Here is a 26,286-nt window from a genome sequence, read left to right on the forward strand (position 1 = left end):
GAGGGAGAGGAAGGGGGCCGGGAGCGCCTGCGCGAGAGCCGCGCGGGGGGGAGGGGCTGGTAGGGTCACGTGGCGAGGGCCAAGGCGGAGCCCCAGCCCACTTCAGGCCTCGCGCGGGCTGGTCAAGGAGGGGCGCGTGCACGGGGAATGCCGCCGCGCGCAGCAGCAGGGCTGCGTTCTAGGGCAGTGTCCGAGTCCCTCCCCGGATCCCGCATGGCCGCCCCCGCCCCAGCAGCGCCTGGGAGGACGGAGGGCAAGGGACTAGAGCGCGCGCTCTGCACCACGCCGCCTCCGGCCCAGCCTGGGCACGGCCATTTTGAGTGGGTCCGTCCGTTCTCCTCGTGGGGACAGTGCTCAGCAGCGTGGACTCATGCTTTGCGGGCACGGGGACTTCAGAATAATGGGGGGAGAGGTTGGGGTAAGGAAACAAAACCGGAGGCCTAAGGAGAAAACCACCAAGGTGTCTTTTGATACCTCTGAGCTCTAATGCAAGGAGGGCTCGGCTGCTCAGTGCCCCGGCCGCAGTGTTTGATCTATCGCCTGGGGCCATGCTGCCCTCTAGTGCCCACCTTTTTATCCTTACGACCGTATCATTACCCGACTTCCAAACGCTTCGCGTGAACTAGCGTTGCTGTGCCCGGCAGCCCGAGTCTTTTTTGGTGTTTAAAAATAAAGTTAAAACGAGCACCGAGCCATAGCTGTAGGCACTGCTGCAGACGTTATAAATGTAGTGAAATGAACTGCCGTATTCACTCCTTCAAGCAATTCTATTCTAATAGACTTTTAACACAGTGTGTGGATTTAAATTCCAGGTCCGTGGAGGGTTACCACCTTTGAAATGCAAAAAAACCTGTCCTCACCCCTCCCCACAAGGCAAGCCCACAGTACCACCAACCTCCCGTCACAAGGCATTCCCCCGCCCCCAACAGCCACTTAGATAACAAAAATAAGATTAGTAATATGTCTCCTCTCACTCTCTGACACAAACCTCTCACACTTGGGCATGCAGTAGGGTTACCCACTTCCTAAACGTACAAAATTTAACACCCTTACCCTGCCTACTCCATCCTCCTCCTCCGCTCACTTTCACCAGGCTGGGGCAGGGGTGCGGGAGGGGGTCAGGGCTCTGGCTAGGAGTGCAGGCTCTGGGGGTGGGGTAATGAGGGGTTCAAGATGTGGGAGGGGGCTCTGGGCTGGGGCAGAGGGTTGGGGTGCAGGAGAGGGGGGTTCAGGGTATGGGCTCTGGCTAGGCAGCGCTTACCTCAGGCAGCTCCTGGAAGCGGCCAGCATAGCTGGCTCTTAGGTGGAGAGTCCAGGGGGCTCAGTGCGCTATCCACACCTGCAGAAGCCACCCCCAGCCAATGGGAGCTGCGGAGCCAGCGCTCAGGGCAGGGACAACACGCAGTGCCCCCATAACCACCCCTGTGCCTAAGAGCTGGACATGCCGACCACTTCCAGGAGCCACGTGGAGTCAGGGAGCCTGCCTTAGCCCTGTTGCACCGCCGACCAGATTTTTGTGGCCTGGTCGGTGGTGCTGACTGGAGCCGCCAGGGTCCATTTTTGACTGGGCATTCTGGTTGAAAACCAGATGCCTGGCAACTCTAACATACATCTGCTGTATTTTCAACAGTTTTGACCTGTTATTGCGTAAGCTGTGGAAGTGGGAACACTGCAGCATATTTAGATGGACACAAACTTTTAACATTAGATATCCCAGTGTATTATGATAATTACGCAAATCTTTAGACCCACATAAAAAACAACTTTGGTAGATTAAATTATTTTTCTGGCAACTGGCCAATTCGTTTAAAAAAAAAAAAAAAAAAAAAAAGCCAGGCCGCTCAAATACTGTCAAGGTGGTAACTCTAGGTCAATGAGCAGAGACATGGGAGCAAAGGGTAAGGAAGAAGACTCCAAGAGGATGAGTGATAATTGTGAAACCCTTAATTTTTATTTTTCAGAGTTAGAAAGGCAGAACAAATATAATTAAACAAACTAGAAGTGTTAGATGTAAATAACTGATGAAACGATAGTACAAGTGGAGTAAATGAGCATGATAAAACCAGTATAAATTAGTAAATCTGATATAGGAAATCAATATGGTACAAAGCATAATAAATTAGGAACTTATTTAAACTTGTGGGGCTAAAGTCAGACACCCTAATCCATATTCCCACCAAAAACAAAAAAAACCCAAAAACTTTAAAAATAGTTAGGGCCATCAATCAGAGTAAGTGTTAACACCTAGATATTAAGTCTCCCAAATCACACCAAAAAGCTAAATATTAGAAATTCTGGAAATGCACAATTGAGTTGTCCAGCCAATTCCTCAGTGCCATGTAATAACTGATTTACTATAATCCCTACCAAATTCTATTGCCTATTCAACCTTAGCTTTGTCCTCCTTAAATCACTGGTTGAGAATCAACCAATCAAGAATTTTTCTAAATATATACACAATATTTTAACTTGGCCGTGCTTCTTAGTATTATGTGTACCACACTAAAAAAATCAGAGGTAAACTGTCATTTTCATACAATTTACGCAAACAAAAGTGAGCAGTTTCACTGTGTGTACATAATGTAGAGGATAGAAAGATTAAAAAATTTTAATTAATGATAACCTACATTCACTGTGCATTTTTAAGATTTACATCCAAAAGAGCACATTTTTATTTACATGCAGTTGACATTCTAAGATAAATGAAATAAAAACCATGTTTAGAAATTATCTGCGCCAAATAAAAAATACGTAAGACTTATCATCCTTTTCAACATGTACAATAAAAACAAACTCTTCCTGTGCCAATTATATTTACACTCTCTTAAGGAATGTAAAGTTGCATTGATAACTGCACTACCTACAATTACATATGTAACATTTAAAACCTGAGAGTCAAACCTAAATATTTTCTTAATAAAAAATTCTCCTACAAGCTAATATGTCAATGTTAGTTTAATACAGATTGGTCAGTGGTCATTATAAATAGTGCATGATTTCTGCAGCTCCAAAAGGACAATTCACTGTGAAGTTGCTGCAATAGTCTGATTAGATGCCATGCCTGCCAATTGCAGTAAGGCTTATTTGATAATCTCTTTGCCTGCACACTGTATTTGACCCAATAAAAATTATCTGGCTCACTTCTGTCAGGTTCCCGCATTACAATATTTACATGACTATGCATCTGTGATCTTCAGCAGGGCCTCTTCCCAAACTTGTGTATCAAATTCGTGTAAAACCCAGAGGGAAAAAAATTTACGTGGCAGAGTCAAAACAAGATAAGGGTCAGAAAATATTCATATTCTCAATCTAAAAGATAAATTTAGACAGTTTCCTTTACAGGGCTGTTAATGTTATTATAGCCTTGGAGCAGCAGTCATTTTTGTACTGACCACCGCTGTATGTGTTACATGATCCTTTTATATACAGTTGCTCTGACAAGTACTTGCCACATTTTATGCTGCTTAGGCTCTGTGTGATATAAAGACTGTCTAAAAGGAACATAACCTTGAATCCCAGGGAAGAGAGGCATCACAAAAAGCTACTTCATTTAATTTCATAGCAACCATGAACTGTGAAGGTTTCTTTACTCTGCTTTTAAAATTTCCATTATATACCTTTTTGAGTGGTACTGCTGCTTTTCCCCCCTCCCTTTCTCCCTCCTCATTTGCTTTCCTACTTAACTGTGTGTTGATTCCCCCTGGCCCTACCCAGAGCCGCTCCAGGCAGAGACCAGAGAATGCTAGATTTCACCATTCTGGCATTACCATTTGGCTGTCTTAATCCTTTCCCCTTAAAGATGTTTGGAAATGTGGTGGGTGCTGCTTTAAGCATGAGGGTAGACAAGATGCAGTTCCTTATCTGCAGACAGTCTATGGATTGCCCAACAGGTTTGTATGTAGCTAATGGCTACATTCCCTGGAGTCCCGGAGAAAACGTGCATGAGATGCAGCAGTTATCTTCGGTGACTTATACAGCAAAATGGTGGTTTTTAGAAATGTGGTTCTGAAACAAAGTTAATTCATTGTCTCACCAGGATTGGTCTTTCATTAGACAGACAAAGGGGCATTTCACATAGAGCCCCTCAGCCACATTGCAATGTGTAAAAACATGAACTCTTATCCTATGTTGCACCTAAATAAATCAATTTGAGAATTAAATTTACAATCCCATTCTCCTTGTTCAGCATAGAAAACGTATAGAAATAATTTAAAAAAAAACCACACACAAGAACCCCACAGTGTAAGATTTCCCTGTATTTGAGGCCTTTCATTTTAAGGCACTGGCTCATACAACATGCAGGTATGTTCAGATGGTAATAAAATTTAAGATGTGGTAAACTATATGCTTATAAAACAGAGGAAAATAGGTGATACCTGCCATTCTCTTATGTAATGCAACTATTTTACCACCCACTGCAGCATATACTTATTTCCAAGAAGCACAGTATATTTTCAGTTAGTGCATTACATAGGTTATGTCAGGTTGTGATATATTTTCAACGCAAAGAAATACCTTTAAAAAGTGACAACTTAGATGAATACCCACAAGCCTTGTCACTCTCAGACAGAAGCAGCAGATATACTAATTGATGTTTTGCTACCAGTATGTATGAAGTCAAATACTTTCTGCTGATTGAGGTTGACTTAATAAATTTTATCCACTCATTTATGAAATACAAGTAGACCCAGATTTTAAGTAAAAAGTTACTAAATGTACACAAAATTGAGACAGGCCTACAGTAGCACAGGCCTACAGTAGCTACAGTACACATGCCTTTCACATGATGTTGCCTTATACTATCCCTAGAATCACACAGGATGTCTAAAGTTATCCCTTATGGGAAGAAAACTCTTCTGAGCTATTGCAAAGTGATAGGACATTTGAACCTCAGCCTAGGTGTTGAATCCTTATTCACAGGTGATCACTGGATGATTATGACCCAAATGCCCCTCTAACCGTTGCATAGTACACTTTGCTTTCATTCATTGTTCAGAAGAGTTCTCACCCCAATGGTAGGACACTGGCATTGATATTAGGGAATCACTTGGTAGAGTTCATACCAACGCCAAATAAAGTCATGATGTCAACCATTGCTTGCTTGATGTTTTTTCCAAAACGATGAGAATCCTAAGAGAATAAAATGACACAGGAAGAGAGTTGTAATGCAAGAACTGCCACCATTATCTTGCAGCCAAACTTATCTATTTCCTCCTTTCATTTTGTCATTTTGAAATTTATGGAATGAAGCAGTCATCTATTCATAGTGAAGCAGGAGAATGTGAAAATCTGAATAATTTTAATGCCGTATATAAGAGGGCTATCTCAGCCTGGATCCTCCTCCTCCATATCCATTTACTTCCCTGCAAACGGAATTTAGCTGTATTTTAGTTTGAAATTAGATGGGTCTTTATGGTAGGTTAAATTGAAAAATTTTCTCCCTCAGGAACAGCACTGCAGATTACTATTTCAAAGAGTGATGTGTTTAAAAAAAAAAAAAAGACTCAGCAGGAACCGACTTTCAAATGACACCAAAATATAAGGAAATGTCGATGACCTGGGAGAAATCTTTTAACATGAAGTCTCTGGTGACAATTTTGTGACACTACACCCCATATTCTTTATAAAAATATTGTTATAATATGATTATAGCATATCTAAGATGTATTTTATGCAAGATAGGTCTTGTGAGATACCATTGGAAAGGTTATGATTTACTGTATATGATTATCCTATTTGTATGCATGTATGATTTTTGTATCTAAAGTTAGGAATATTGACTATACATCTGCACTACAAAAGTGTTTGCACCTGAGGAATGCCCACCAGACAGAATGCAGTCAGTGTGGATGGGCCATTATGGGAAAAACAATAGGTCTTTGAAGATGCTAATTTCCCACCTTCCTGGGATGCTACAAATGGCCTCTGACTCATGGCTGCTTTGACACTGCAGGGTCATGTGATCAAAGTCACATGGTACTGGACTCCATAATAGAAAAGCAGTATTTTTCCACTGGGGGAGAGGGGGGGAAGAGACCACATTGGAAAACAAAGGATTCCCGCTATATGGAAAACTGAATCCCCACCCAGGATGACTGCTGGAAACTTCTAGGGGTATGTCTACACTGGCAAGTTTCTGCACAACAAGTTATACCACTTTTATTAAAGTGCTGGAATTAAACTGCTGTTGCGTGTCCATACTGTGCTCCTTATGACAGTGGGGCGCATCCACATTAGCAGCTCTTGCAACAGCAAAGAATAGTGCATTGTGGTAGCGATCCCACTGTGCAACTGGCTGCAGGGTGCTGTGGGAAGGATTTGCAATGCCTTGTGGGGCAGGCACAGCATCATATGATGCAGGTTTCCCAATCCCATTGTTCCATGGGCATCCTAGTACATTGCCAGTTGCTTTTCAACTGAAGTTGGGGGCAGGCAGGCAGGGAGAGAGAGTGTGTGTGTGTGTGGTTGTGTGTGTAGGGTGGGAGGTCAGACAGTGTGTTTTGGGGGGCAGAGTGTGTCAACATGCTGTCTTTGAAGTTCAAACAGTGGCAGGAAGCTACCAGTCCTGAGCCAGGGGAAGTGGGAAACGCTGACATCAGACGAGCCTCCCTCCCTGGACTCTCTGCACAGCACACGCACACAGGCACCCCCTCTCTGTGTTAAACAGCACAAGCATTCCACATTAATGGTTTGCTCTGTGTCCTGGAAAAGATCAGCACACAACGGCTGTCAGAAATGGAGCTTTGAAAGGGGAGGGGTGCATATCTCCAGGGCAGCCAAGTTCAAAACAACGAGCAGAGCGGCCACTTGAGGGATTATGGGACACTTCCGGAGGCCAACTGATTACTTTCTGCGCTGTTATGTGTTTACACTGCCAATACAGCACTGGTCCCTCTGTGCTGTAAGGCTTACGACGCTCATCAAGATGGTTTTTTTTTTTGCAACGTTGCAACTGAGGAGTATCTGCGCACTAAGTGGCCTGGCAGTGTCTACACCTCAGGAGTTACACTGCAGAAAACTGCTTTACTGTGCAGAAATTTGCCAATGTAGACAAGGCCTAAGAAACAAAGAGAAAGTGGAGGGGGGGGGGAGGGACTGAGCCCAGGTTGGGAAAGTGTCTGGCCTGTGAAAGAAATACCTGGAGTTTTAATCTGCAAGCAAGAGACACCTGCCATCAACAGGGACGGCTTCAGGCCCCAGCACGCCAAGCGCATGCTTGGGGCGGCATGCCGTGGGGTGTGCTCTGCCGGTCGCCAGGAGGGCAGCAGGTGGCTCCGGTGGACCTCCTGCAGGCGTCCCTGCGGAGGGTCGGCTGGTCCCGCGGCTCCGGTGGAGCATCCATAGGCACGTCTGCGGGAGGTCCACCGGAGCCATGGGACCAGCGACCGGCAGAGCGCCCCCCCGCGGCGTGCCGCCGTGCTTGGGGCAGCGAAATGGCTAGAGCCGCCCCGGCCATCAAGAATCTCTGCAATCTGCTTAAAACAACATTTACGGTGAGAAATTACTGTTTGTAACCATTTTTTTTAGTGTATTAAGCTTAGTTTGCGTGTTTGTTTTATTTGCTCGGTAATCTGCTTTGATCTGTTTGCTATCCCTTATAATCTTTTGTAGTTAACAAATTTGTTTTTGTTTTCTCTAAAAACAGTTTTCAAAACTGGGGGGGCAAAAAGCTGTGCATATCTTCCTCCACATTGAGGGAGGAAGCAATTTTCATGAGCTTACACTGCACAGTCCTCTGTGCAATGCAAGACGATACAATTTTGAGTTTGCACTCCAGAAAGTGGTGTGCACTCGACTGCTGCACAATTCGCTAGCTGAGTCTTCCCATGCAGAGCTGATTTCAGTGTCTGGCTTTCTGCAGCTGGGTGTGTCCCTACTTGTGTGTGTGCTGGAGTAGGCTTGAGGGCCTGGCTCAAGAGGACAGTGTAAGGGAGCCCAGGCTACTGGAACAGGCAGGCAGGCTCACTGGTACCCCAGTACATCAAGTGACAGCTGGGGTGGGGCAGGGAAGAGAAGGGGTAACCCGTCACAAATACATTTTGTACTTGAGGTTGTGTTAGGATCTCTTATCTTTCTGGCACCAGAGGGTTATGAAAACTATAGTAAATAATTGTACAACAATGCTCTAGTCTATTAATAATAAACTCTGAACCAGACCGGCTTTCATTCTTGTAAATTAAAGATCAATAACGAAAAGAAGGAATTAAGATTAAAAATAGGACCAAACAGTTATAACACTGAACACAGTGCACACTGGATGTAGAAACAGTATTGAAGTCAAGGTCACTAATAAAAAGTGCTTCCTTCTTGGTGTGGAACTCTGATTTCACTGATGACTAAGGCAAAAACCTGAGGCAACTAAAGGATGAATTTGCATGATGCAAGGACAACAATTTATGTCCTAATCCATTTATGAATAGGGAATAGTAGCACTGGAAGCATCGTTAAGATACCTTAAATTATCTATGAGATCAGTCCCAACAAGACAATGAGATCACCTATGTGGCTAAAATTCAGCAGGTTTATAGAAACACAGTAAAAAAATAAAATGAATGACTGTGGCTTGCCCTGTATCATAGTATATTTCCACCTGATCCTAATGCAGGGGTCGGCAACCTTTCAGAAATGGGGTGCCGAGTCTCCATTTATTCACTCTGATTTAAGGTTTGGCCTGCCAGTAATACATTTTAATGTTTTTAGAAGGTCTCTTTCTATAAGTCTAAACTATATAACTAAACTATTGGTGTACGTAAAATAAATAAGGTTTTTAAAATGTTTAAGAAGCTTCATTTAAAATTAAATTAAAATGCAGAGCCCCCCGGACCGGCGGCCAGGACCTGGGCAGTGTGAGTGCCACTGAAAATCAGCTCGCGTGCCACCTTCGGCACACATGCCATAGGTTGCCTACCCCTGTCCTAATGGATGACCCTCACTAAAAGCTTCAGAATATACAATACGTTTATTAAATCAACACAATAACTGGACAAGCTTCACATACTATAGTTAAGCTAGGAGATAACTTTTTTTCAGAAAGAGATGGCATACATTCTGCACTGTCTTAAAGCTCCAATGCCTCCAACTAGTGGAAGGCCTGAAGAAAGATGTGCAGTATTAGTGAGAATCCACCAGTGGTGTTTACTAAATGGATAAGGACTATCTTACATGAGTCCCATGGCACTACATGTGAGAGAAAAAGATCAGGCCATATATTTGCATAGTGTATGAAAGTCTGGATGAACTTGAATGGGGGCAGCTTCCATTGCTTATAAAGATATTCAACACATATAAGTGGAGAAAAACAGATTCACAGCAGATCTAAAAAAGTCAGCAGGAGTAACCACAGAGAAGCCATATACTACAGATTCAGATATGTTTTTAAAAATATGACTCAAGGGACATTTCACAAATGAATCTGCAAATGTAATCACTACTGAGCTGTGTAGGAAAGGTTAATAGAATTGTAATTTTACTTCACACTTACTGTCTCAGGACAAGAGAATTTGCTGGACACATGGAAATGGATGAGGTGTTCGCCCACAAGAATGTAAGACACACCATAACCATCATCAGCAACCTGTGGAAAAAGTATTTAGCAATAGGTTTAATACACTCATATATAACAGCACAATTCCTGTTCTATAACTAGGTATTAAAATAAACTTCAAGTTTTCTCTAAAGCCAGGATTCTTGACCTTTTCTGAACCACGCTTCACCTTGGCAGGTTTTTTTTTATTGTTTAACTTGGAGCCTGCCCCCTTCCCACCCTGCATGTCAGGTCACAACAGGCAGCCAGGCCAAATTTAGCTCCTCACTTTTACTATAATTACTGTTAGTAGACTTGCAGCAGCTCTCTAAAAAGTTTGATATACCTCTCAGTTGACAACCTCTGCTGTAATGCAAAAATAAATTGTAATGTATATTTAATGATGCTTCAGCTCAAAGAATTACTGCTACTTAGAGGAACACAGAACAGTTTAAATGGTCTGCCTTCAATGTTATCAGCACATGACCATCCAAGTGTCAAAATGCAGCTCCATGGGACAGAGCCTATAATACACATAGGAAGGACTGTCCAGCTGTGCACCTCCTACTTATTAAATGTAACGCATCCTCCCTGAACGTGGGGGCATCTCCCATTCTTGCTGAGCAGTCTGATACCCTAGTGTTCTTTCTTTCAACTACAGGGTCGTGCACCACAGGACATTAAAAGAGCAGAGAAACTAGGAAGTAATGAAGTAATGAGTCCTTGGGCTTCCATTGTCGCAGTGGAAGAGCTCCTCTCCTTCAGTTTTCAGAGAGATGCTAGAGTTATCACAAGCCGAGGGAAGGGGAGCCCATTTGGAAGTGAAGAGAACATTCAGGGGCAAGACAAAAGAAATAATAAAAAGGAACAGGAAGAGAGAATATGAGTGAGACAATGGAGCATAAGTAAGAACAAAAATGAAAAGACAAATAAGAATGGACTGAAGTCCCTATGGCTGAGATACATTTCTTTGTTGGCAAAAGTGTCCTCTTTTGGATACTAATTACTGACCATATATAATCTGGATGTTGTGGTTCATGAAATGTTTCTCAAGTCCAGGGCCGGCTCTAGCTTTTCTGCCGCCCCAGGCAGAAAAGAAGAGCGCCGCCCCCCCCCCCCCCCCGGAGCGACGCCGACCGCAGCCCGAGCAGCGCAGCGCCGCCCTACCCCCCCCCCCCGCCCCAGGGAGGCGGCCCGCAGCTGGCTACCGGTTTGTCTGGAGGGTGGGGGGTGGCCGCTACCCGCTACCCGCAGGAGAGCAGCGCGAACAAGCTGAGGAGCGGCCCCTCCTCTGCAGCTGGGGCAGGGCCACGCTACTGGCTCCGCCTGGGGAGGGGGGGGTTGCTTACCGGGAAAGGCGGGAGCCGGTAGCGCAGCCCTGCCCGGGCTGCAGAGGAGGGGCCGCTTCTCCTCCGCTTGTCCCCGCCGGTGCACTCCGAGAAGCGGCCCCTCCTCTGCAGCCGGGGCAGGGCCGCGCTACCGGCTCCGCCTGGGAGGGGGGTTGCTTACCTTGGAAAGGCAAGAGCCGGTAGCGCAGCCCTGCCCGGGCTGCAGAGGAGGGGCCGCTTCTCGGCGTGCACCGGCGGGGACAAGCGGAGGAGAAGCGGCCCCTCCTCTGCAGCCCGGGCAGGGCTGCGCTACCGGCTCCCGCCTTTTCGCGGTAAGCAACCCCCTCCCCTCCCCTCCCCTCCCCAGGCGGAGCTGGTAGCGCGGCCCTTCCCCGGCTGCAGAGGAGGGGCCGCTTCTTGGTGTGCACCCGCGGGGACAAGCCGAGGAGCGGCCTGTCCTCTGCAGCCGGGGAAGAGCTCCCGCCGCTCTTCCAGTAAGCGGGCACATACACGCCCGTCATTTCGCCGCCCCCTAAATTTCGCCGCCCTAGGCACCTGCTTGTTTAGCTGGTGCCTAGAGCCGCCCCTGCTCAAGTCAAACTACCCCACAGAAAGGATTTCAGAGGTTCAAATGCTGCCAGGGGAAGTTTCACTAAGTCCTGTTGAGTAGGTAAAAGTCTTATTTGGAAAAAATGCAGAAGCCTCCTAATTTGAACACCCCTTTGGAGAACTCTCTTATTTTATGGCATTGCCATTTTTTAAAAAATGTACCTCAATGTACTGGAGAAAAGATAAAATCATACCAAGGATGTGATTTAAAGGTATTTTCAAGCTCATTAGCTGGTCAGAGTACAGTATCACATAGCATATATACTGCAATCCTCACCTTTGATTGGAGGGAATCTAACAAAAATAGGTACAGAACACATGAGCCTTCATCTGCAGCTACTCTGTGTTCTCAGTGGTTGTTCAGCAAAAAATGGGAATATGTCATAATGAACACAAATACCACAAGTAAGAGGTGAAGTAAGCCCCCATCCACCAGATTTCATGGTATAGTTGTCTGCCTAGCATACCTGGATTCCTCTGCAAGGCCCACCCAATTTACCTAGTCTGAAAGAAAAGAACAAAGCCAAGCCAACAGATTCTCCTGAGCACATACATACAAAAGGAAAACATTAACACACATGCTTTCAGAATCCCCCAACAAGTCTTCAGTCTTATTACGGAGATGAAAGTTTCAAGTTAGGAGCATACAAACTAAGCCCGTTTAAAAGAAGCATGCATTATAAAACATGTTTTAAAAAACCCCAAACTTACAGGTCCAAAGCCTCCGCCACTGGATACAAACTCAGGGTTCTTCTCCAGGTCAATGTGCTGCTGTGGTGTCTGACTTGTTGACAACCTCCAAGGCTCTGACAAAACCTTTAGAGCACATGAAGTCCAGAGTAATGCGCATATGGGCAGCTTGTGTGTTGCAATTAAGTAGTTGTGATCAAGCTAAGCTACAAGACTTTGCTTAATAAAGCACTACTACTAAATATGAACTCTAAAACATTCCCAATGGAATCAATAGGTTAAAATGAATGATCTATATTTCAGGACAGGCTATGTCCAAAATAAATAAATAAATAAAATAAAAAGAGCAGCACACAAGGTTTTGATGTTGATCCCATACAGAAATCAGATAAGATCCTGTTAGTAGCATATTTGGAAAAGGCTTGCTGAAATAAGAAGAGTGATCACTAGGAATCTGATCCAAAGCCCACTGAAGTCAGTGAAAAGATTTCCCCGGACTTCAATGGGGTTTGGGTCAGGCCCTTGATTTGCAACAGTAAAGTATTAAGAAACTGTAATCCTTACAAAAATTAAGAGTTTTGTGTAATCTCTAGTTATAGCACATCGGTTTCAAGACAGGACTAAGGAAAACTGCAAAAAGTTGTTCTCCTCCTCAGCCTGATCATTACATTAATTAATCTCTGTGGCCCAGACAATGATCATACACGTGATTAATCTTTTATGGAATGAAGCAGCAAAGAATTTGTCATCTATGAGAAAGCAAATGCAATACTGCACCATTTTTGCATGTCTAGAATTTACAAACCCAAACTATGTAATAAGGTTCTTTAATGTCATTAAAGAAGATCAGTGGTTTTCAACTTAAATGTGTTACATGGGCTGCAGGCTGAGAACCACAGCGCTCACCCCACTAACCCCCCCACAGACCTCTATGCCCAGTGCCCCCTGCCCAGAGACTCCTCCACAGAGTGGGGCCAAGAGTGCCACGTGCAGGGTGAGGCAACTGGAGCTGGGACCTGGACCCTGCCACACATGGGGTCAGGCAGCCGTGGCTGGGTTTTTTTAAGCACACAGCTGGGCTGTGGGTTGAGAATCACTGATCAAGATAATACTCTCTTCTGTTAGTGTGATAATACATAACATTTACATATCTACACACACACACATTGTTTCCTAAGAAAACATTAACTTCAAAGGCTGATATTTTACAGTGACTTCATCTTACAAGTACTGTGATCTAGAGAAAAATTAAAACCCTAACTCCACTGCCTTTATCACTATCAATCATTCCTTTTTTTGCAATACCTGTCACATTTCTTTGAACCACTGCTGACAGTTACTACTCTACAAAAATAGTTTTCTGCAAGTTGTGTCTTTGTAGCTTATCTAGTCTCCTATAAAGCTGAATACTAAGGGACGATCTACACTACAAATTTGCAGCTGTGCCACTGTAGTGCTTCTGGTGAAGACTTAACACTTAACTCCACCTCTGCAAGAGGCGGTAACTATATCGGCAGGAGAAGCTCTTCCGCCAGTACTTAGATCAGTATAACTGCATCACTCAGGGGGTATGGATTATTCATACCCCTGAGCAACATAGTTACACCGCAGTAATTTTGTTGTGTAGACCAGGGCTAAATTAGCATTCAATAACATATTTCAAAATGCCAGGGTAACCAGCTCAATCTCACATTTTCCTTAGAACTACACATTTTAACATAAAATTATAGTAAACTCATATCAGAAAAAGCTAATTATTGATAACTAATCTTTTGTTTACTTGATGAAGCTGCATTACTGGATAGCAATGAAGAAAGGTTACTTACTTCCTTAAGGAAAGGAGACTCAACACCAAGGTATTTGGACACCACATACAGGCAGAACAGATGGCGGTCAATGCCTGCACCAGTCATGGCAAGGCGATACAAGTGCTGGTGTTTATCAGCAGCAATCCTGAGTAGTTTACACCTCTTTTCATTCTAATGAATAATAATAAAAAAGAAAACACCAAGGAAAAAAAAGACAGAAGGTATTTAAATTGGGAAATCAAAATTACAGTGACTGGTCACAACCTGCAGTACTAAAAGCCAAGTACAAGACAAAGTATGCATCAAAAACCAGCTATGAGGAACTACCACCAACATCAGGAAAGAAACTTTGAAGTGATGTGGGATTGATTTTTTTTTTAATCCAACTTTTCTAGTTTTAACATATTTCAATTTCTGGAGTTAGCATATATGTCAATAGTTTATGGTAGAAAACTGTGCGATATAACTGAATCAGGTACAGCATGAGATATGATTACAATACTAGCCCTATGAAGTTTGCCTCTTCATTGTGCATCTAATCAAATCAAGCTTCCTGGGAGATTATAGATCAAAAAAAATCTAATCTTACTGTTTTTGTATTACTCTGCTTAGGCAGCTATAAAAAGCAGGTCTGACAGAACTGATGAAAGAACTGGGAGCTTAACAGCTATTTTAAGAGGCTGATAGATAGTGCAGTCAATGGCAAGAGAAGATTTTAGTTACTAAATAAAACACTCATTTTCTAGATAGTCAAGCATATTCTGTCAGATTATTTCATACACCCAGTGTGCTATCTCAGTATGATAATTTGTCACTTCTTCCCTAGCCCTCTCCCATCACAGCATGGTGTACTATCCGCATAGGGTATGAGACAGCCTACTTGGTTTGGCATAAGAAGCTGGTAATACTTCTCCTGTTAGTTATTTGAGATGATAGCATTCAATAGAAGAAGAAGGGGAAGAGTGGCAAAGAGAGGGACAGAGGAACAAGGGTGGCCGGAAAGGCACACAGGGGGATGCAGGAAGAAAAACAGAAAGAAAAGGAGAAGTAGCAGAGATCAGAAAAAATGGGGAGGAAAAAAAAATCAAACAGAGAAATAAAGAAAGGAAAAAAGTATTCTAGTAGAAACAGCATCCTGTCAGAGGCTGAACTACTGCCTTCAGAAAAGCCCATTCACGACTTGGAGAAGTCGTAAGTGATTGAGATGATTGAATCATCTGACCTACTGTAATAAAAAAACCTTGACTATAACCTTTACGTTTAATATGTTTGGCCAAATAATAGGACATTGTCACAGAACTTTCTGAAATGAGCCCTGGCCCAGACTTTCAAATCTAGGTAACTAAAGAAAGATCTTCATAGATGCTGTGCACCTACAGTTTCCAGTGACTTTTTGGCATGGCATTCAGTAAGTTCACAGGGTGAAAAGCACTTTTCATACCGCATAAATAAAAACAATTCTAAAAATTAAGTTTGAATTCTAGGCCTGATTTTCAGTATTGCTAGCGCTCCAACTAGCTAGCAATTGGAGTAGCGATGGGAAGTCCATGGGAGCTGTGAGTGCTCAGCACATCTGAAATTCAGGTAAGTAATTTCCAAGCTCATCGAAAGCACCAGCTAACTTGTGAAATGTGACATATTGTAGTACTTTACATTACCAGTCTGAGAGCACCAAATAAGAGATCATAGGGAAAAGTAACCATTTCAACTGTGAATTTTTGTTTAAAACTACATAATATGAGGAAGTTGCAAAGATGGTATTTAACATGATGTTAACTGGACTCACTCAATGGTGGTGTCACAAAGGTGTCTTCAGCAATATGCCTACTTGTAGTTGTAAACTCAAAAGTGACAATTTCAACTGACGTCATTCAGCCTGTACGTCTCCTCACTTCGACCTTTCACACTGTTGGACTGAGCAGTATGTGGGCAATTCTTGCGTAAAATGAACATGTTTTCTGTTATCTTAATAGAGTATGTTCACAAGACATTGACCTGCACAGCTGTAAAACAGGACTTTACCCTACCAACTGTGCAGTAGCAGAACTATCTGCTTCACTTAAAGAGATATTCACAGTCAAGAAAATTTTTACTTAGACTGTATTCCATTTACCTTTTAACTGTTTAGGTTTTCCCATGACATTTACTTATTAAACATCTATGTAAAAAAGCCACACAACCTTCCCCCCCACAACCTTTTACCCATAACAAGGCCCGGAGTTCTCTTGCTCAGTCTCACAGTGAGGTCCTAATGCTACATTTGTGACTTTGCAATTATTTGCAACAGACTAGCAAAAATACTGAGTGGTAAGGAAGGAAACTTTTAGACTGAACAGTTTACACTTCTACAGCATCTTGAACACTCTGGGCTCTTTATGGCTTTATTTTCCTGCTCTATGCTCCTTTATAAATGGTGACTAATAACTATATGACAAGCTACGTTCAAGTAAAAAGGATTAATGTTGGCTTCTGATTCTAATCAAGAAATTCTGGGTAAATAAGAACCAGCACAAAACTGAGCCATAAAAGGTTAACACGTTCAAACGTTTAAAGAAAAGAAAGTTCTGCAAGCTTTTTTTAATATACAATCAGAGTGGAGATGAACAGCCACTGCATAATTCATGATAAAAACCAGGAGAAGAGCCACAATACAGTTCAGTATTTTCTTCTATGTCTATGTTAGCTAGAGTGTTTTATTGGTATTATCAGAGGATGTCAACCAGAAATGTTTGTGTTGCCTTGTCAGCATTCATACTATTACAACCACTACCAAATATTTATTCCTTAAAGTAAAACACAAACATAGCTAGCACAGTACTTTGCGTAACAGAAAATTACCTTGCAATAGCATTAATTTGCTCAGTTTCTCCTAAGAGAACACATTTTTGCTTAAAAATGATGATTGATTTATATTTGTGAAAATCTAGAGTTGCAAAGAAAAGGGTCACTTTGTTTTTTAGTTACTGCGGTTCTCTTTTTATGTAACAATTCAGAAATCCTGCTGCAATGATAGAGAAGTACAGATCATCGGTAGTCTGCATTTAAGCCTTGTCTATACTACAGATGCTTTGCTGGTGTAGCTATGTAGGCAGAGGCCCCTATTGGATATGCAGTATATGCGAACACAAGAAGTTTTAATGTTGGCATGACACCACCACATCCCCAAACCTTAGCTATGCTGACAAAAGTACTCTTTCAGTATAGCTGTGTCTACACTGGGGGTTTTACTGGCGTAGCTATGTCAGATTGAGGGTATTGTTTTTTCAACCCCCTGACCAACATAGCTATGCATACAAAACTTTGCAGTGTAGATACAAACTTAGATATTTATTCCTCATTAGGGAAAGAAAGATATAATAGTTTCTAAGCATTTAAAACCTATTATCAGGGATTTGGAGCAATCAAATTTTTGAATAGCTCTGCTCCAGCTCCAGGCAAAAACCTACTGGTCCATGCTCCAGCTCTGGGTTCTGCTCCAAAGCCGTGCCTATTATGGAGTTTATTTGCATAGTTAATGTGATTTCCGGGTTGGTAGACAATGTAGTAAAGCAATCTAGTGTACTGTCACAGGAAGTCTGTGTTTTATTACCAGATACCTATATATGTACACAAAACTGATGAGAATTTATCATGAATTGCTGCAATGAACTTACATTTTGGGTTGGATCTTCCATGGCTTGAACATAATTGCACGATTCGGTAGTACATGAGCGCACTGTTTCTGTCCTGCCTTCTCTGAACAGGCGGGTCATAGAGGCTTCATATGTTAAACAAAATTTTCCCATGTCCTTAGGAGACAAAAACAAAGATTGAAAAATCTACTCAGACTAAACCTGGTGTTATAAAGCAGCAGATCAAGGCAAGCATAAAGAAACTAATAAAAAAAACACACCATAAATTAAACTGACCCAAGTATTTATCCACTCATCCTAAAACTTGAAACACAGTCTGTACCTAAAGCCTATGAAAACAAAATTGGCTCAACAACTACTTGCCAAAATTTCCGATAAAAGCAACCAAAAGCCTAACAAAAACTATCCCACACATTTTTTTTCTTTCATAATCCTCTATAGCTTGACAGGGCCTGATCCAAAGCCCATTTGAACAGTCAATGGAAAGGTTCCTACATATTACTGTACTTGGGCACATTATAGCCCATACACTGATTTTAAAGTTTACCAAGGAAGTTACACAATTAATATGTATCAGCAACTTTCTGGTTAAAATACAAATCAGGACAGGTGTGCAAGCCAGTTACGCCTTCTAATGAAGGCTGCAAGTAATAATGACATGAACTATTGCTCAGGGTGGTTGCCTGACAAGGGGCATTTATGGATACTTTCAGAATTCAGGATGAGAAAATTGGCTGCAGTAGTGAGAAAACCTAAATTTTTATGATCACGTTAAAAAGAGATTCCATCTACAACAGCATCAGAAAAATGGAGTGCAAATACCTTAAACTGAGAAAAAGCTACCAAGCAAAGTCAACAACAGGAATGGAGAATCTTTCTGACACAGAAATGCATACTACAGACAGAGGATTAACCAAAGTCCAAATATCTATGAACACTACTGGAGTAACCAAACATATATGATTAAAAAACGTTTAAGTACATTTGTATGGTTTAGGATAACAGATGTTACATATGAAAAAATACCTACTAGATAATCAAATCCACTTCCTTTAACTGCAGGACTTCTGTAAATAGATCACAAATTAAGCAGCAAACAGTGTGTGTGTGTGTGTGTGTGTGTGTGTGTGTGTGTGTGTGTGTGTGTGTGTGTGTGTGTGTGTGTGTGTGTGTGTGTGTGTGTGTGTGTGTGTGTGTGTGTGTGTGTGTGTGAAATGACCTTCGGAATCATGAATTTCCACCTAGCAGACCATTTAGAGCCTGATCTAACTCCCACTGAAGTCAAAGGGAATGTCTCCACTGACTTTAGTAGACGTTGGATTGAAGCATAAGCATCTTAGATGTCTGTATATTTTTAGCCATGGTACGGCTTAATTATATTCATTTTTATGACATTCTGTAAGTAACCAGATGCTGTTGGTTCTTACCCGATAGTGAGCAAGCTGAAGGGAAAGCTGCACAAAGGCATCAGGGCTTATTTTGGCTTTCTTGATTAACCCTTTTCCAAAAGTATCAAAGGGAAAAGAATAAAAGTCCACATCATCTGCTAGAGATTTCGCAGTGCACAGGGACCTCTCAATCACTTCTTGGCACTAAGAACAGCAAAACATTTTTTTAAATACATACATAATACAAAATGGCACTGTTTCTTTAAGAAAAATGACAAAAAGCTCATTCATATATTTTATTTATAGCTAAATAATATATTCTGCTCCCCGCCTTAAATAAATAGCTAAAAAAATCTGACCAGAAAGATATTTAAACTCTCCTATGCTAAAAATATGCTTCCAGGAATCCAGAAAAATTGTTCTGATTTTCATATTCTGAGATGTTTTCTAAGTCACTAGAGCTTAAATAGTATTAAATGATTACATTTATAAAGGCTTCTGGTTCCTCAGGCCCCACGTAAAATACACGAAAGGAAAGAAGGGAAAATGCTCCATTGTCTGCAGACACCCCTATTCAACTGACTTACATTCACAGTTTTATGTATTAGTGAGTAATTAAAAATGCAAGGTTACTGTGTAACAACATGTATTTTAAGTAAGCCATAAATGGACAATTGCTTATATTACATAGCAAACAAGTGCTCTGGAGCATAAGTTGAATGAAATAATGAAATCTTAGTGATACTAGAGTGCTGCTATTAAATCTTTGAAAAATTATGGATGGCCATTTTTCAATGCTGATATGCACAAATTAGCAAGTGCAACCTAGTTAAGGTCCTACTAGTAATCTGGACAAAAAATTGAACAGTTTTGAAGGAAAGCCTTTATTAAAAGTCCTCTCAGTTTAAGAAACCAGATGTTGTGGCTGTCTCTTATTCCAAGGCTCCTCATGTGAAACACACAGCTGAACCTCTGAAAAGGCTCAAATGAACTGAAACATAGCAGGGCAAGTTATCTTCTCTGTAAGGTAACTACTGACTAACAGAGAAGTAAAATGAACTCAAGAACTTAGCTGTGGTTTTGCACTCACTTCTTCTGGGATTTCCCACTGTAGTCTGGTGGGGAAAGGAATATTTTGACTGATGTCTCCTTTGCAATGACCATCCTCTGTATAGCCCAGTTGAAGGCAATCAGAAGACATAACATTCTGTAAAGAACAAGACATATGTAACTACATGTATTATACAATAAAGAGTTGCATGTTATAGAGTTCAAATGCATTTCATTTTGGAGTTAGGCTAACTCAATTCCATTTTCAACCTACAGAAATATTAATTACTAGATTCAGAACACAAAACAGTATCTGCAGACATATGTTCATGAATGCACTGAACATTCAATTTCTCTCTCTAGTATTTAGACCAGACGTGCAGCTCTGGTGTAGGAGTTTTCTTAAAGTGCCACCACAATGGATTTGTTTATTTTAAACCAGAACCTTGCATTAACAAAAGCAGAGACTGAGCTATTTGGATACTAGCCTGATCCTAGATAAGAGCTGCCTCTTGGTTTATAAAATAAAGGCTTGTAAAAATATCTAGATAATAAATACATGAATGCTGCCTCTTGCTTTTTTATGTTTATTGTAAGCACTTTTTATAGACTGCTAGTATTCATGGTAGAAATATTTGATTTCTTAAATGAACAGAAACAGTTTTAACGTAAAAATGGGAGTTCCACAGTATGTCTTACCACAAATGCAATAAAGACCTTTTCCATAAATTTGTGTAGGTCTCAGCAGCAGCTGTACAGTAAACTAGACTAGAGAAGAAAGTGACTATCCCACTGATGTCTACATACTCCTTCTCAACGGAGTCCAAGTTGATATTTGAATCTGCTCAACACAGTGGTAGCACACTGAGTACAGAAAAGACGGTTACTCACCGTTGTAACTGTTGTTCTTCGAGATGTGTTGCTCCTATCCATTCCAGTTAGGTGTGCGCGCGCCGCGTGCACGGCTCTTCGGAAGATTTTTACCCTAGCAACTCCGGCGGGTCGGCTGGGCGCCCCCTGGAGTGGCGCCGCTATAGCGCTAGATATATACCCCAGCCGACCCGTCCGCTCCTCAGTTCCTTCTTGCCGGCTACTCCGACAGTGGGGAAGGAGGGCGGGTCTGGAATGGATAGGAGCAACACATCTCGAAGAACAACAGTTACAACGGTGAGTAACCATCTTTTCTTCTTTGAGTGATTGCTCCTATGCATTCCAGTTAGGTGATTCCCAAGCCTTACCTAGGCGGTGGGGTCGGAGTGAGACGTGGCAGAGTGTAAGACTGCTGAGCCGAAGGCTGCATCGTCTCTAGATAGTTGCACCAACGTGTAGTGGGAAGCGAAGGTGTGGACAGAAGACCAGGTGGCCACTCTACAGATGTCCTGGATGGGGACATGGGCCAGGAAGGCGGCAGACGAGGCTTGCGCTCTTGTAGAGTGAGCGGTGAGGCGGCTAGCTGGCACACGAGCAAGCTCGTAACATGTCCGGATACATGATGTTACCCAGGAGGAAATCCTCTGAGAGGAGACTGGCTTGCCTTTCATGCGATCAGCAACCGCTACGAATAGCTGGGGCGAACGCCGGAAGGGTTTCGTTCGCTCTATGTAAAATGCGAGGGCCCTGCGGACGTCAAGGGTGTGAAGCTGTTGTTCACGACTTGAGGCGTGCGGCTTCGGGAAAAAGACTGGGAGGAAAATGTCCTGGTTCAAATGGAAGGCCGACACCACCTTAGGGAGGAAGGCCGGGTGTGGCCGAAGCTGCACCTTGTCTCCATGGAAGATGGTATATGGTGGACCAGCCGTTAGGGCACGAAGCTCGGAAACTCGTCTCGCTGAAGTTATAGCGACGAGAAAAGCCGTTTTCCATGACAGATAGAGCAGGGAACACGTGGCCAAGGGCTCGAAGGGGGCTCCCATAAGCTTGGCTAGAACTAGGTTCAAATCCCAGGACGGGGTAGGACGCCGTATCGGCGGATACAGGCGATCTAGACCCTTAAGGAAGCGGGAAATCATCTGATTGGAAAAGACTGTTCTCCTACGGCCGGTCGAAAGGCGGACATGGCCGCTAGGTGTACTTTCAAGGAGGAGACCGCGAGTCCTTGCTCCTTAAGGGACCAGAGGTAGTCCAGGATCGTAGGAATAGGGACCACAAAAGGATTAAGGCCCCTCTGATCGCACCAGAGTGCGAAACGCTTCCATTTTGCGAGGTAGGTTGAGCGAGTGGAAGGCTTCCTGCTTTCCATCAGGACTTGCTGCACCGCAGCCGAACAATCATGCCTACGTGGCTGACCCGCGCGGAGCACCAAGCTGTAAGATGGAGGGACTGCAGGTCCGGGTGGCGGAGCCTGCCGAAGTCCTGCGTTATCAGGTCCGGCCATAATGGGAGGGAATGGGATCCCGTACGGAGAGCTCGAGCAGCAGGGTGTACCAGTGCTGTCTCGGCCAGGCTGGAGCGATGAGTATGAGGCAGGCCCTGTCCCTCCGGAGCTTGAGTAGCGCGCGGTGCACGAGGGGAAACGGAGGGAAGGCATATAACAGGTGACCCGTCCAGGGGCGCAGGAATGCGTCCGATAGGGAGCCGTGGGAGCGACCCTGGTAAGAGCAGAACTGGTGGCATTTCCTGTTCTCTTTGGAGGCAAACAGGTCTATCTGGGGAAACCCCCACCTTTGGAAAATTGTGTGCACCACATCGGGACGAAGGGACCACTCGTGGGAGAGGAATGACCTGCTGAGACGGTCGGCCAGCGTGTTCTGCACTCCTGGAAGAAACGACGCTACCAGGTGAATAGAGTGGGTTATGCAGAAGTCCCAAAGGAGCATTGCTTCCGTGCAAAGCAAGGAGGAGCGAGCCCCGCCCTGTCTGTTGACGTAAAACATCGCCGTCGTGTTGTCCGTGAAAACAGCCACACAGCGCCCTTGGAGATGGGCGTGGAAGGTTTGACACGCCAAGCGGATCGCCCGCAGCTCCCTGACATTGATATGGAGGGAGAGCTCTCGGGGCGACCAGAGACCCTGGGTGTGTAGGTCGCCGAGGTGTGCCCCCCACCCCAATGCCGAGGCATCCGTGGTCAGGGTGACCGACAGGTGAGGAGGGCGGAATGGGACTCCGGCACACGCGACCTCTGGGTCCAGCCACCAGTTGAGCGAATCGAAGGTCGGTTTCGTGACTGTGACTACCATGTCTATGGAGTCGCGGTGCGGGCGGTACACCGACGCAAGCCAAGTTTGAAATGTGCGAAGACGCAGCCTCGCGTACATGGTCACGAACGTGCATGACGCCATGTGGCCCAGGAGTCGGAGGCAGGACTGCACCGTTGTTGTGGGAAAGGATTGTAGGTCCCGGACGAAGGAAACCATAGTCTGGTGCCGAGGTCGAGGGAGGCAGGCCCTGGCCAAATTGGAATCCAGGACCGCTCCGATGAACTCCACCCTCTGTGATGGAGCTAAAGCGGACTTCTCGGCGTTTATCATAAGTCCTAGGCGCTGAAACAGGGCTAGGATCTCGGCCAGTTGACTTGCTACCAGTTGGCGGGATGGTCCGCGGATCAGCCAGTCGTCGAGATACGGGTACACATGTATGCGACGATGGCGGAGGGTTGCGGCAATCACTGCCATGCACTTGGTGAAGACCCTTGGCACGGTGGAGAGGCCGAAGGGTAGCACCGTAAACTGGTAGTGCATGTTGTTGACGACGAAACGCAGGTAGCGTCGATGAGGAGGGTAAATTGCGATATGGAAATACGCGTCCTTCATGTCGAGGGCGGCAAACCAGTCTCCCGGATCCAGGGAAGGAATAATGGTCCCCAGGGTTACCATGCGAAACTTGAGCTTGAGTAGGTATCTGTTGAGCTCTCGGAGGTCTAGTATAGGTCGTAGACCTCCCTTCGCCTTGGGGATTAGGAAATATCGGGAATAAAATCCCCTGCCTCGCATGCCGTTCGGCACCTCCTCTATGGCACCCAAACTCAACAGAGTCTCGACCTCTTGCAAGAGGAATTGCTCGTGAGAGGGGTCCCTGAAGAGGGACGGGGAGGGTGCGTGGGAGGGAGGGGGCAAAACAAACTGAAGGCGGTAACCATACTCCACCGTGCGAAGTACCCAGTTGTCCGTTGTTATCTGGGACCACGCCGGGAGGAAGTGGGAAAGACGGTCGAAAAATAACGGGGAAGGATCCGGTGAATACACTGATGGGCCGTCCTCGGGCGTCCCATCAAAAGGCTTGCTTAGGCCCCTGAGGGGGCTTGGAGGGCGCTTGGGACTGATTACCCCGGTTGCCCGACGGTCTATGGCGGTTCACCCTGCCTCTGCGCCTATTATCAGGCCGTGACCTGACCTGATTAAACTGGCGGTATGGCTGCTGCCGGAAGGACCTCCGCTGGGTAGCCGGCGTGTGCATGCCCAGGGTGCGGATGGCGACTCGGCCATCTTTGAGAGTCTGAAGCCTCGAGTCCGTTTTCTCAGAGAAGAGGCCCTTGGTGTCGAATGGTAGGTCCTGAATAGTGTGCTGGACCTCGGGCGGCAAGGTGGAGGCCTGCAGCCAGAAGATTCTCCTCATGGTCACTCCCGAGGCCAGAGTTCTGGCTCCTGAGTCTGCTGAGTCCAGAGAGGCCTGGAGGGATGACCGGGAGGCTCTCTTGCCCTCTTCAATAAGGGCTGAGAATTCAGGTCGGGAGTCTGTTGGTACCAGCTCCGTAAACTTTGAGAGTGACACCAAGGTATCGTAAGTGTAGCGACCGAGGAGAGCCAGTTGATTGGCAATCCTTAGCTGGAGGCCACCGGCCGAATAGACCTTCCGGCCCAACAGATCCATCCTCCGCGCTTCTTTTGATTTTGGCGCTAGACCTGGTTGCCCATGCCGCTCCCGGTCATTAACGGACTGCACTACCAAGGAGTCCGGAGCTGGGTGCGTGTATAAATACTCATACCCGTTGGGTGGAACTGAGTATTTCCTTTCCACCCCTCAAGCGGTGGGAGGGATGGAAGCCGGTGACTGCCACACCATATTGGCATTTCTTTGTATGGTCCGAATGAAGGGCAAGGCCACCCGCAGCGGGGCCTCAGCTCCAATTATGCTGGTCACCGGGTCATCGTCCTCAGCAACCTCCTTGACAAGGAGGTTAATGCTCTGGGCCACCCGTCGAAGCAGGTCCTGGTGGGCCCGCAGGTCAATCGGTGGAGGGCCCAATGCCGATGCCCCCGCCACCGCCTCATCTGGTGAGGAAGACGATGACAGGCCCTGGGTCAGGGCTTCCGGTGGGGGCTCGTCCATGCGCTGCGAGGCCTCCGCGTCTGTGGGATGCTCTCCCACTACAGGTGGCGGCGGTTCCTCCACCAACGGTGATGGAGGAGGTCCGCTGACTGTGGCTTCCGGCGCCCTGTGGTCGGAAGTCCTGGGCCGCTGAGTGAAGGGGACCCCTTGAGCCTCGTGATAGGCCCAGGGTGTCCAGAAGCCGCATTGTTGGGGGCCGTGGTCCTGCCCTTGGGGGTCGGCGTGCAGATCGCCCACACTGCCCGCTTGGGAGGAGACTGAAGGCTGGCGGGAAGGCCACGGGGGGGCAAAGGCACTGTGGGACTGTGCCGTCGATGCCGCCGGTCTGTCCCTGGACAGCGCCGGGGAATGGTGCCGGTCGTCGCGGTGCCGGGAGCGAGAACGGGACCATCGACCGTGCCGGTGCCGGGAGGTCGACCGAGATCTCGACTGACGTCGGTGGGAGTGGCTGCGAGATGACCGGTACCGCTCGCGGTACCGGGATCCGGACCTTCGACGGTACCGACAGTCGGGTGACTGGGACTGGTATCGTCTCCGGGAGTGCGACCGGTACCGCGATGTGGAGCGGTACCGGGAGTGCGACCGGCGCCGAGATGGAGAACGGTACCGGGATTGTGACCGGTGCCGGGATCTGGATCGGCGAGAAGGCGAACGTCTCCGGGATCGGGACCGGGACCTGGAATGCCTTCTATCCCGTCTGTCAGGGGAAGGAGGCCTCATGATGGCCGGTTTGCCCACTGACTTCACAGCCCGCACCGGCGGTGCCGGGGGCTGGAGACACGGTGGCTCTGTGAGCTCTATCAGCTCTCTCGCCGTCGAGAAAGTTTCGGGCGTCGACGGGAGAGGCAGCTCGACCACGGTTTGCACCGGGGAGCAGGGCGGTACCGGACTCAACGGCTCTTGCGGTGCCGGAGTCGACGGTACTGTGCACGGTTTGTGCACCACCACAGTCGGTGCCGGGGGTGCCGGCGGTGGCTGGGTGAGCGGTCCCGG

The 26,286-nt window shown here is 45.6% G+C and overlaps 1 protein-coding gene across 2 annotated transcripts in view; it reads right to left on the reverse strand.

Moving 5' to 3' along the window:
* Nucleotides 1-1,926: 1,926 nt before the first annotated feature.
* Nucleotides 1,927-26,286, reverse strand: part of CPT1A (carnitine palmitoyltransferase 1A) — a 77,524-nt gene continuing 53,164 nt past the window's right edge. For both annotated transcript variants that reach the window (XM_045014106.1, XM_045014107.1), the window contains exons 13-19: nt 20,069-20,185; nt 19,018-19,182; nt 17,612-17,746; nt 13,977-14,129; nt 12,172-12,276; nt 9,482-9,574; nt 1,927-5,130 (exon numbers count right to left, since the gene is read on the reverse strand). In XM_045014106.1, coding sequence (XP_044870041.1) covers nt 5,044-5,130; nt 9,482-9,574; nt 12,172-12,276; nt 13,977-14,129; nt 17,612-17,746; nt 19,018-19,182; nt 20,069-20,185 — 855 coding nt within the window. In that variant the 3' untranslated portion in view covers nt 1,927-5,043. The remainder of the gene's footprint in view (nt 5,131-9,481; nt 9,575-12,171; nt 12,277-13,976; nt 14,130-17,611; nt 17,747-19,017; nt 19,183-20,068; nt 20,186-26,286) is intronic.

The sequence above is a fragment of the Mauremys mutica genome, chromosome 4, assembly GCF_020497125.1.
Source record: "Mauremys mutica isolate MM-2020 ecotype Southern chromosome 4, ASM2049712v1, whole genome shotgun sequence".
NCBI lineage: Eukaryota > Metazoa > Chordata > Testudines > Geoemydidae > Mauremys > Mauremys mutica.